Below are 13,534 nucleotides of genomic sequence, written 5' to 3' on the forward strand. Positions count from 1 at the left end.
GATCATGAAACAATACCTCCTCCCACCCCACTGTCCTGCTGGTAATAGCTTATCTAAAGTGATCATCAAGTTGGGCCATTTCCAGCACAAATCCAGGTTTTCTCACCCTCCACCGCACCCCCACACAAACTCACTCTCCTGCTGGTAATAGCCCATCCAAAGTGACAACTCTCTACACAATGTGCATGATAATCAAGGTGGGCCATTTCCTGCACAAATCCAGGTTCTCTCACCCCCTCACCCCCCTCCAAAAAACACACACACAAACTCACTATCCTGCTGGTAATAGCTCATCCAAAGTGACCACTCTCCCTACAATGTGCATGATAATCAAGGTGGGCCATTTCCAGCACAAATCCAGGTTTTCTCACCCCCTCAGCCCCATACACACACAAACTCACTCTCCTGCTGGTAATAGCTCATCCAAAGTGACCACTCTCCCTACAATGTGCATGGTAATCAAGGTGAGCCATGTCCAGCACAAATCCAGGCTTTCTCACCCCCCCCCCTTTTCCCGGGGACACACACACACACACACACCGATGAAGTGAGCTGTAGCTCACGAAAGCTCATGCTCAAATAAATTGGTTAGTCTCTAAGGTGCCACAAGTACTCCTTTTCTTTTTATTGAAATCAATGAGAGTTTGGGGTAAGCCAGGAATATAAGATCGGGGCCACCATTTCCACAGTTAGGCACATTTCTTGCTACCTTCACTGATGTTGGTACACAAACTGAGTTTGTGTGTGTGTGTGTGTCCCCGGGAAAAGGGGGGGGGGTGTGAGAAAGCCTGGATTTGTGCTGGACATGGCCCACCTTGATTACCATGCACATTGTAGGGAGAGTGGTCACTTTGGATGAGCTATTACCAGCAGGAGAGTGAGCTTGTGTGTGTATGGGAGTGGGGGGGTGAGAAAACCTGGATTTGTGCTGGAAATGGCCCACCTTGATTATCATGCACATTGTAGGGAGAGTGGTCACTTTGGATGAGCTATTACCAGCAGGATAGTGAGTTTGTGTGTGTGTGTTTTTGGAGGGGGGTGAGGGGGTGAGAGAACCTGGATTTGTGCAGGAAATGGCCCACCTTGATTATCATGCACATTGTGTAGAGAGTTGTCACTTTGGATGGGCTATTACCAGCAGGAGAGTGAGTTTGTGTGTGGGGGGGTGGAGGGTGAGAAAACCTGGATTTGTGCTGGAAATGGCCCAACTTGATGATCACTTTAGATAAGCTATTACCAGCAGGACAGTGGGGTGGGAGGAGGTATTGTTTCATGATCTCTGTGTGTATAAAAAGTCTGCTGCAGGTTCCACGGTATGCATCCGATGAAGTGAGCTGTAGCTCACGAAAGCTCATGCGCAAATAAATTGGTTAGTCTCTAAGGTGCCACAAGTACTCCTTTTCTTTTTATTGAAATCATTGAGAGTTTGGGGTAAGCCAGGAATATAAGATCGGGGCCACCATTTCCACAGTTAGGCACATTTCTTGCTACCTTCACTGATGTTGGTACACCACAAGGAAGTCAATAAAAACAGCCATATTCATTTCATATCCATTCAAAATGCAAGAGGATGACAGTTGGGGCAGGGAAAACCGTATCTGCCAGATGGAAAAGGACAAAATCAGTTGGAAAAGACAGTTTTATTTCCAGGCTTCTATGAAATTTTACAAACAATGGAGGAGTTTAAAAAAACCCAACACCAACATTCTATAAAAATCTTGACGTTATTTCCTAAACTATGGCATCAAATGAAGTTACAGAAAAAAAAAATTTGTACAGTGAAGTGCTATTCCCCATTCTAATAGTGACTAGGTAGTTGGAAACGGAATGAACATGGCCCAGTAATAAATCTATAAACCTTAATAAAAACAATCCAAGATTCTGAGCCTAAAATATGCCTGATGTATATACTATACAAGGATCTCAGCTAAAATATTTATCTGCAAAACTGAAAATACCTATATGAAAATACAGTGGCAAAGGCACACACAATGCAGTTTATAATGAAGGGAATCTTGCGCACACTGGGGCAATGTACCACAGAATACAAAAGAGCTTGGACATTTACTTCCTAATCTTAAACCTCAGCTGCTAATATATTTCTAGTTCCTTTATGTTTTATTTCAATGTACAATAGATTTGCTCAGTGGTTATATTCTTCACCTTGAGTGAAACAGGAAAGCGTTACTGCCATATTTTCCATCTGAGCATGGAAGATTCCCAGTTTACAAGCCAAATGTTGATGTCCTGCATTCTGGTCATCATCCTTCCAGTCACTAGTGGAGTGGATGAGCCTTCTCGATTTTGCTCCTTAACTAGCTACTGGAGTCACTCTTGATTAGAAAAGGCAAATATTACCCTCCACATCCAGCATTCTCCATCTTCTATCCCAGACCCATTTCAGTCCCTTGATACACAGCTCTCTGACACACAGGTGTCTACACCCCTGCACCATAACCCCAAATCCGGCCTCCCTTACTGGTTCTGTTGCCAGAGGACACCGCACACCTGTACTTGCTCCAGTCTTGACATTTTTACTCCCTTCTTTCTTGGTCAAATTACCATTGAAATAAACTTTTGCCTGAGTAAGGACTACAAGATTTGCAAAAGTTCACTAACAAGGATGAACATGAAAAACTGCTGCTGTACTTCACTACTGTTATGGACTATACTGTGCTCTCCATCTCATTTACTTAGACTAAATATCAGGAATTTAAAAACATCAACACAATTTAATTAAGAGTTTATCTGAAATTGCAAAAGCATGCAAAACATTGGCCCAATAAAGGCTTTCTGAACATCTTCAAATAGATGTGGAGAACTGATGTCAAGTAATCCATGATTCAATTCAGCTTGCTCCTAGTGGTATCCCAAATGTATCCTATTCACAGCATGTAGAATAGGAAATATTTAATTACAGAATATGGGTTTGTGCCTGCACCATTTTACGTGTAAAGAAGGCACGGACAGGGTCCAGTAGTCGTTTCTAAAATAACTAATCTTGCTATAATGGTTTTGATTACTTTTAACAGAAACACAATTGTTATTTGTATAATTCAGTAAAGCATATTTTCAGAGTTCTTTAAGATGGGCAGGGAAGAGAAGCAAAAGTATTTATCCTGTACTAAAACAAGTTCAAGGGAGGGCAGCATTTCTCATGTCACTGTTTATTTTCTAGATTACCGTCCATTCTGCATAAGACCTTTTCCAACATTTCCCTACTGTTAGAATGGCTGAAAGTACAGTGGCCTCACAGTTTTCCTCCTACATGGTGTCTGGTCTAATGCATTTAGAATCAATCGTCCAGTCAGGGAGCGGACTGGAAAAGGGGGGAGTAGTGACTTCAGTCCTTTACAGTTTTGAAGACGTAGAGTGCCAATACCATCCTCTAGTGCCCAGAGACTTTAAAATAGACTGCACTACAAGCACATAGAGCACTGCAGGACAAGAAAAGGCCAACAGCCCAACAAGCTTATTAATTTGAAAACCTGTTCTCTCCCACATACTCATTTAAAATTATACACTTAAATTACCTTATTTAACAACTGTTTCTCTAAGTGAGATAATTTTGCCTGATTTCTCAGTTTATACTTCAGTTCCTAATTTTTTACATTCTCTCTCTCTCTCTTTCCCAGGTTTTCTGTGCCTCACCAACATGAACACAGCTTTATCTAGTTCCAGTTTAGCAACCACAATAAAAACACCACAAAAAAAATCTTCTAAAAAACCGGTAAAAGGAAATATTTTCTTCACATAATGCATTAATAGCATGTGGAACTCATTACCAAGATATCACTGAGGCCAAGAATTTAATAGGATTCAAAAAGGGATTAGACATTTATATGGATAACAAGAATATCCAGACTCATAATAGTAAATATTTTAAAATAAACAAAAGTGTAGGAAAGTATGCAAACCCTCATGCTTCAGTTCTTAAGTCAGCCTCTAACTACTGATGGTTAGGAAGAACTTTTCCTGAGAGCTGGCTCTCCCATAACCAGCTACTTCTGGGTTTCTTGCACCTTCTCTGAAGCATCTGACACAGGCCACTCTTAGTGTCATGATACAGATGGACCACTAGTCTGTTCCAACAGAGTAGCTCTTATGTTCTCCTTCACCAGTCAGAAGCGCCACCATTCTGGCTTCCCCATGCACACAAGGTGCTCACATGCTACAGTCATGAGCACAAACCAACTATCTGTCAAAATAAATATGCATTTTTAAAAAATGGCTAACCTAGCATAATCATCCATCCTTTTCAGCCTCCCTTCACTCTACTCAAGGAATACCAACAGCAAGACATCCTCATTTGCACTAAATTAATTATCACGGGACAAACTCAACCCTCCGATGTGCCTGTGACATTTCTACTGAAGTCAATGGGAGTCACTCATGTGTATCCAAGGAAAGAATCTGGTCCACTGAAAGACAATGCTTGATGGTCTATATGTTTCAATGTTTTCCTGTTCCAGACATGGTTTTTAAGGAGGGGAGAGGTTGCCATCTACTGAATCTTTCAACATACCCATAAAACAGCACAAATGTCATTATCCCAAAAAGAAATAGGCTGCAATTCACAACTATTCTTACATCCTTACATCATTTAAATTAATGGTGTTAAATATGGTACTTAAGTCTTTGTTAGCATCTGCTCAGTATTAGGTATTTACCTTTAGTCCACCACAGATCGGACAAGCTGAAAAGAGAGCTCTTGTCATCCCAGGGTGGGGGCTATATATTTCACAGGGGTCAGCTGGGACTCCACTAGGTGGTGCCAGCTCACTACTTTTGGAGTCTAACACCTGTCCTTGTGGTTTTACATCTGACCACCTCGAAACAAAATCCACATATGTCTCATCACTTGAGTCTTTGGTGCTTTCTGGGAGTAAGGATGCATGCCTCCCCCTGTCTTGGCTCTGCTCAGGTGCCATCCGTGTTTCCGAGTGTGGTACCAGCACCTTAGGGTCACTAATGCCTTGAGGTGCTGGGTCCTGGTCCTTTGGTTGGGTGGAATCCGCACTCTTGTGTTGTACATCTATAGCAGCTGCCTGTAATAAACTCCTGGGTGTGTCATAAATATGTCTGACAGGGCTAGGAACCTGATATTCTGAGCCCAAGCTCCTCTGGGGTTCACTGTGCAGGCAAGTACATAAATTCTGATCTGAAGGAAGGTTCAATGGCAGGCTAAGCAATGATCCAAACTCATCACCATGGCAAATATCCAGACTCCCAGCATAGGAAGAGAAACTTCCAGAGTAAGAAGAGTGACTACCAGTAGCTATCCCACTGTCAGAAGAACTCTGACGACCTATTTCCTGTAGCTGTCTAGACCGAAGAGGCTTAGGAGGTGGTTTGGTGGTGCCACGTGCCCCTTCTGCAAGCGTTTTTTCTTCCCCAAAATGAATGCCCTTTGCAGGTACCAGTCCATGACTCTCTTGAGAAGTGCTGGCCGAAGACTGTTCAGGCCAAATTGTTAACCTACTCCCAACACTAGCGTCCGAGTGGCTGGTATCTGAAGACGAACTTGACAGGCTTCTATCATCTCCTGGAATAAAAGAAACTAGATCAACCCATGTTCAAAATATAATTAAACTAAAAGCAAGGAAAGGACAAATAAGCAGAGAGGACCATGGAATTCTATCTGTCTCAGGGGAGGGCTGGTTCTGCCATATTAACAGAGTGCATCTTACAATTTGTACCCCTGGAAAAAGATTCAAGAACAACTTGGTGCCCTTAGTGTAAATGTATTGTATCTCTGAAAATATATCACATTCTATGCTAAAATTGAAGATTATGTGCCTGAATCTCCTCTCTGGTGTAGACCAGGAATAGCTGAAGTGAAGCCAATTACATAACACTGGGGTAAAATATACATCAGCATATATTCTACTCCAGTGTTATTTCACTGGCTTCAGTTCAGCTATTCCTAACCTACACCAGAGAGGAGAAGTAGGCCAAATGACCTCAAAATATCTGAGGATGTTCCAAAATATAAACTTTTAATTCTAAATTGCTACGAGCTGTATATTAGATTTCAACATTTGTATTTGATTTGAAGCTGTTGAATGAGTTTCTGTTTCATAGAAATCCCTGAAATGTAGAGCAAGAAGGCACCTCAAGAGGTCATCTAGTCCATCCCCCAAGCCAAGGCTGGTTTGATGCTTTTTATCTCTTACCAATGAATTTTAATTGAACAATTGCAAAGTCAACATTTTTAAAGGCATCAGATACAAAAATCAATTGTTCAGCTTGAGATTATCTTTTAGCTGATAGACCCGAAACTAAACTCTACCACGTTCCAAAGAAAAACAAAACTGTACATCACGTGAGCAGATGAAAATGTAACCGATATGGCTATGATGACAGTTTTGTATCCATAATATATACACATATCCCACCATGATACTTTTATGCATGGATTGAAAAACTATTTTTCCCCACTAGTAGCTGTAGCAAGAGTATTTGCACAGAAGGTCATACATACCTGAAGCACCCACTGGAAGTGGAAAACTAAGAAAAGGCTATGAATTGTCATGGTAAGGACAGCCAGGCATTTTCATCCCAATTAAAGGTATTATGGTATAGAAAGTGATTTTCTGCCCTTTTACTTAAGAATGGAAATTAATGGGAAGACAATGGGTCATTTTGTTAGTATTAATTTTAGACTTGGTGGAACAGATTCTTAGCTGGTGTAAATAGGTATACCTCTGCTGAAATCATTGGTGCTGTGTCCATTTGCATCACTCAATGCTCTGAGCATGAATCAACTTCTATTCTCAGTTACAATGGTAACCTCATTGGACTCTGTGGTGTCACTTTGGATTTGCACGGATGCAAAGGAAATCAAAATATAGCCCCCTAAATCTAACCCTTTTTTCCCCACTACGTTCATTGACTCTTGACTGTTGTTTTTCATGTTCTTTGGCTCCAGATGGGAAGATCTAGTTTTATTACCAGAAGGTATATAATAAGTAAAAATCAGAACAATAAATCCAGAGCATAGCACAAGAAATGCACCCTGGAATGTGTGAATCTATTTACAAAGAAGATTTTTACTGAGGACAAAGCAAGTTATAATGGTTATTGGCTTTTAAAAATATTTGGAAGTAAATGTATATTTAGAAACACTAAGCACCAAATTATGCCTCCACATGTAAATGTCTTTAAGACTGACATGCATACACGCGCCCAAAGACACAGAAAAAGGAAGGGTTTAATGTCAAAGGACAGGAAACCAAGGTTCTGTTCCTCACCGTGCCAGAGATTTGCTGTGTGACTTATGCAAATCACTTCATGCCATAGGCCTTAATTCAGCAAGGTACTTAATCACATATCTGACTTCAACGAGACTGCTCACTTCAATGTGACTACTCACATGCTTAAAGTTATGCACATGCTTATGTACCTTCCTGACTTGGGGCTCTGGAGCCTGATCCAAAACCCACTGAAGACAACAGAAATAGTCCCACGGACTTCAGTGGACTTTTGATCATGCCCTTAAAGCAAAGGGAGCTAAGAGAGTGACCTTGTCCAATACGTTTGGAAGACTCAATATTTTAAAAAGCTATGGTTTTCTTATATCAAAAGCCTCAAGAAAAAGACCGTTGAAATAAAATCCAGACTTGTATCATAGCTTGATCGTAGGCATTTCTTACCTCCACTGCCCTGGCGACTTGAATGGGATAGTAGGCTCAGACGCTTTTCTAATTGCAAAGCTTCGTGGGCCACTCTCTCCTCCATGTAGGCTGGATTTGCGCTTGGATCTTTAAGAAAGGAACAAATGGGTAAGTTTTTGAAAAAGGCAGTGAAACTACTGAGAGAAAAACAACGAAATGTTATACTGCATCTTCTACCATAGGGCTTTAGCAAACCTTGTCATGTGTTTGCATAGGCTACCTTCCTAAGTAACATCTCACTGACAAACTTTTTATCTTGTTATTTCCCCTCTCCAAAAGGTCATAGGATATGGGACAAGTGACCTTTAGGCCTGACCTGGAGAGGCACTGAGCAATCAGTGTGAGTTCTGCGTGCCCAGTACCTTTCAGGATCTAACCTAAAGTCAGCAAAAGTAGTAACTAGGGGACTGATCCTGAAAGGTACTGCACTGGAATCAAGGGCAGTTGAGTGCCCAGATGAGAACCTAGATCTGGGGGATTAAGAAGAGAGTATGTGACCTTTAAAATTAAGGGTGAAATCCTGGCCTCACTGAAGTCAATGGGAGTTTTGCCATTAACTTCAGTGGGGGCTGGGTTTTCACTCTGAGAGTTTCTGGTGTGGATTTATAAACTAATTCAAAGACAGTAATATTTTTGCTACCATACAAGTTAGAATAATAGAAATACGAGGTTGGAAGGGACTTCAAGAGGTCATCTGGGCCAGCTATTTAAAAGGATACCCAGCATACGTGGTTTTTTAAAACCTTGTAAAAATTAGACAGAGAAAAGGTCAATTAGACCTTGCCTATAAAGGACTATTGCTTATATGCTTATAGTATATTTTCTACTGGTTTAGCCAGTCTAGCTCAATTAAATGTCACAATGAGAGAGGATCCCACCACCTCCTGTGGTGGGGGAGAAGGTATTGAACATTTCACAAACTTGAGTGTACACCTTCCTCGGAAAACATGCCATTCTTCTCTGTATCGCTTCATTTTCCAGCCACGCATGATAAAACCAGATGTTGGTAGCAATCATTATTATATTCTTGAGAATAATTTGACAAGATTACTGTAAACATCTTAAAAATGTACGGCATGTTTAACAGCTGCAGTGTATATGGGCTGCTAACTCATTCTCATAGAAGTTTCAGTTGGTCTCATAATTACACAGGAAAAGAAGCAAATGTGAGATACAATACAGATTAGCTTTGGCACAGCTGCAGTTACCACATTCCTGCTCACACTGATAGTCACAGCATCTGTAACAAATATATACGGAATCATTTAACAAGAGAGGAAGGATAAACAGAGAAATACATTGCTGTTCATGTGCTGGTTGAGATTATGAACAATTTCTAACTGTGGAAACCAAGATTTCCATGTTTTTACATTGTGTTTCTCCATTCTCAAAGACTTGGGCTTGGTTCATTCCTACAGTGCAGATGCATCAATGGAGACATTCACAACCATGTGACAGCTATTACTGGCCACCTTTGGAGACAGTAGGCTTAGCAATTCAGCCAGGGTTGTATAGGACCAGCCAAGGACATCCAGGAGATCATAGAGACGTACGACTGGAAGGGACCTGGAGAGATCGTCTAGTCCAGTCCCCTGCACTCATGGCAGGATCAAGTATTATCTTCTAGACCATCCCTGACAAGTGTTTGTTTAACCTGCTCTTAAAAATCTCCAGTGATGGAGATTCCACAACCTCCCTGGGCTATTTATTCCAGTGTTTAATCACCATGACAGGAAGTTTTTCCTAATGTCTAACCTAAACCACCCCTGTTGCAATTGAAGTCCATTGCTTCTTGTCCTATCCTCAGAGGTTAAGGAGAACAATTTTTATTCCCCTCCTTGTAACAACCTTTTAAGTACTTGAATGAGCTCAATCAAAATATCTCACAGATCCCTTGCCCTGACCCTCACCACTGACTTTCTGGGCTGCATCAGCTGGCCCTAAGCCCTTTAGTGGAGAAGAGGTTACAGTCACGGCGTACTCTTTAGCTTTCCTCCCCATCTAGGTGGGCTTTTCATTTCTGCAGATCAGTAGCCTGGTTCCCACTGACAGAATGAATTGGGTATACTAGGTATTAGTTATAGATACTTATACTGAACATTAAAGCTGCTCTGCAAGGGACAGGCCTTAAAGTGTTCTCAAAGAAATGCTGGGTCTATCAATGATCATGACTGGAACAAAGTCAGCGTCACTCCCATTTCACAACTCCAGGCCATCCTGAGGTCCACTGACTTTATAACCCTCTTTGCTAGTGACATGTCTCAGAGGCATCGCCAAAGACTTTTCTTTTTTTTTTTTGGAGGCTGGGTCTGTGACCCCACCCTTATCCCCCTGCAACCCAACCCATTTTAGGCACTGATTAGGACCAAATCCTGCACATCCTTACTTAAGCAAAACTCCAGTTGCATACAGTGGGAACCTTGCTAATGTAAATTGCAAGATTTCTCCATCAGTCCTCATGGCTCAACTCAGACATATCTAAACGAGGAGTTGGCTCTTTGTATACCAGGTTGCAAATTGCTGCTTGTATCTGTCCACGACCTGAGGGTGCAGAGCTGTTAGCTGTAACGCCCCTCCATTTTGGCATGCTCTTCATGCTGTGGTTTCTTCTGCTGTCTCTATTCACGTGCTCTCACATCCAAAGGGGGATGTAGTTCAGCAGAGATAAGTTTTACAAAGCACTTCAAGTGCAAGACTGGTATAGTGAGTGAGTGAACAAAACCAGACTGAATCTATATGAAAGAACCGATTAAGATGGGCTAGGAGGAAACGTGGGTTAAAGTGCATTAAGGCTTCTGATCTCCGGAGAATTGTTTGTTTGGTTTTTTAAAAATACTGGTTTAGGTCACAAGTCAAAATGGGTTGGTGGTGTCATCCTACACCGCATTTGTGCACAATACAAAACCACTAAACAATGTGTAATAACTTGCCATGACAGGCAGTCTCTGCTCCAGAGAATCCCAGGACAGCGATAGGATGACCGGTCTGGACATAGCTGTCTGAGGAAGTTTTTACAGCATCTTCCCACGCAACATCTTATTAGAGCTCTAGCCAGAGAATCATTTCACGAACACTAGCTCTCTCTCTCTCTCCCCCCCCCCCCCAGGTTGTCCATACACCTGAGCCCATAGTATCTAAGCACTTAGATTCATGCAAAAATTCAAATTAAGAAAAATACTTCATCATTTCCAAACAGAAATGGATCCTCTTGTGAAAGAAAGCTGCGCATCAGCTGCTGAAATCTTCCCCTGGCCCTACTTTCCTGGTTAATTAGCAGGGGGTTATGTGAAGGTTGAATTGACTGAGATACCTATGATGGAGGGATTTTATTTTTATCATGAGCGTTGGTGGGTATTCATTAGAACCAGCTGAGCAGTCCATTGTGGGATATTTTGAATACTTTCATACTGTGACATTTTATTCATGTATTTAAAAGCTCCAAGACCATGGAATGAGCACTATGTAGAATCACAGAAATGTAGGATTGCCAGGGACCTCGAGAGGTCATCTAGTCCAGCTCCCTACACCGAGGTGGGACCAAATAAATCTAGACCATCCTTGAGAGGTGTTTGTCCAACCTGGTCTTAAAAACCTCCAAAGATGGGGATTCCACAAACTCCCTTGGAAGCCTATTCCAGGATTCAATTTGTGATCCACTATAACCCCCAGATCCTTTTCAGCTGTATTACTACGAGACAGTTACTCCCCGTTTTGCATTTGATTTTTCCTTCCTAACTTCAGTACTTTGCACTTGTCTCTACTGAATTTTTTATTTTGTTGATTTCAGACTAATTTTCCAATTTATCAAGGTTGTTTTGACTTCTAACCCTCTCCTCCAAAGTGTTTGCAATGCCTCACAACTTGGTGTCATCTGCAAATGTTATAAGCATACTCTCCACTCCATTATCCAAGTCATTAATGAAAATATTGAGGAGTACTGGACCCAGGACTGACTCCTGCTGGACCCTACCAGCTATGGGAACCATTGATAACTACTCTTTGACTGTGGCCTTTCAAGCAGATGTGCACACCCTTTATAGTAATTTTATTTAGACCACATTTCCCTAGTTTGTTTAGGAGAAGGTCATGTGGGTCTGTGTCAAAAGCCTTAATAAAATCAATTATTTTAAAATTAGTCATTTATTTTGATCCATAAAAGATGAATCCGTAACTTTTTGAGATGTCCTTGCATTATAGGTGCCATAAAAATGTATTACTGTGTTATGTTACATTGTTTTACAAAAATCAGTCAAGGATGGAGCAGCAGCCTTAATCTCTGCATTTCCTTCCTTTGCATGTGTCAGTCAGATCTTTGCTGTTACAAGTGTAGGGTGATCTTACACCTGGTTCAGCCCCTTTACACCATGTAAAAAGGGACGGAGAGTGTAAATGGGACCTAAGAAGCTCCATGTCTGATTGAAGGAGGATTCCCTCAGCACAGGCACCGTGGACAACAGCCATAAAGCTAACAACCATAAGCCCATGCACATCATCACTCACGAGCCCTGACACAGTAAGTGTACCAAGGGCATGCTGAAATGGGGCCGTAACACTGCAGACATTCCAGTTATAGGGCAGCCTGAGGATGCTGCTGCAATTTAAAATGCTGCAAGATCAAGCTCTTTGACTGTAACATCTTCATGGCTGGGGTTGTGTCTTTAATGCTCACATGTTGCTCCATCAACAAATACTGTATGTAATAATAATTAATAATAAATGTGAACTATCACATCTTTTCCTTCTAAATTTTATTTTGGATTGATGTATAATGGGTTAATTATTATAGAGATGTGTGTATTTGTTTGAATGATCCATTCCAAAGCATCACAGTGGTTATTCAAATGTAGAACAAGTTTCATATACACCAGATTTCTTAAAGTATGTATATTAGAAAAGAAAGCATGGATCAGGAAAATACTTTTGTACCAAAAGTTCATTATATTTTCTACACAACTGAACTATACTTTTCAAAACTGAATACCTAAACTACCCATGCAAATCCTGCATTTGAGCAAACAAGTATGCACCTAAACATATAATGGCCACGTTTGCGTAGCTATGTGCCCACTTATGCATGCAATTAAGGCCACCACCTTTGGAAATTGGATGTTTTTTAATTAGACAAATTATCACTATTGTGAATAAAAACAAGAGAATATGCTAGTTTTCCAATTTATACTTTCCCCTGTGCCCCTACAGTTTCTTAGGGTTAATATTTAATAATGACAGAGCACCATTTAGCAAAGATGCTCTGTGAACTTTGCACATAAAAGGCTACGAGAGGTGTACATCATCATTTCCTCCTATCCATAGACATACTGGAAGGAAGCTTGGGGAAGCTGACTTGCTGCTTCCCCAGTCTATACCTATTCTGTGGATAGTGGAAAATTCAATCTGACTCCTTTCACTGCACTAAATTCTCTCTCTCTTCGCAAAAACGCCTTTGTTACATTAAGCAAACATTACGGACCCTTTTCCTTCTTGAGGCTGTCAAGGAGGCATGTCTCTAAGTTCCAAGTAGTCAGAGAGGGGTGGTCAAAGGCAAAAATCCAAAATCCATCAGCAAATTGTGGAAAGAAATTCTAGTTCATACTTAAACTTCTAAACCAACCAAATTACGCCATTCAGAAGATTTCATAAATAAAGCCCCAAGAAAGAATGTATTAACATGACTTTGCATTAATTAATGTAAATGTAAATAATATTAATAACTTGAGTATTTCTGAGTATAATCCACTACAAGGAAGTTTAGATCTAGTTAGCTAAAGTGCAGGGCTGATTTATCTATTTAACATATTCCTTTCAACAGACTGGGTGGATTTTGATACTCTTGCCAGATACAGTATGCAGCTGCTGGC

General features: G+C 41.0%; 1 protein-coding gene across 1 annotated transcript in view; it reads right to left on the reverse strand.

The window, feature by feature from the left end:
* DOK7 (docking protein 7) overlaps positions 1–13,534 on the reverse strand; it is a 94,113-nt gene that overhangs the window by 53,038 nt on the left and 27,541 nt on the right. Inside the window, exons 4-5 of the mRNA XM_077814666.1 lie at positions 7,656–7,763; positions 4,671–5,545 (exon numbers count right to left, since the gene is read on the reverse strand). Coding sequence (XP_077670792.1) covers positions 4,671–5,545; positions 7,656–7,763 — 983 coding nt within the window. The remainder of the gene's footprint in view (positions 1–4,670; positions 5,546–7,655; positions 7,764–13,534) is intronic.

The sequence above is a fragment of the Eretmochelys imbricata genome, chromosome 4 (assembly GCF_965152235.1).
Source record: "Eretmochelys imbricata isolate rEreImb1 chromosome 4, rEreImb1.hap1, whole genome shotgun sequence".
In the NCBI taxonomy this organism is placed as follows: domain Eukaryota; kingdom Metazoa; phylum Chordata; order Testudines; family Cheloniidae; genus Eretmochelys; species Eretmochelys imbricata.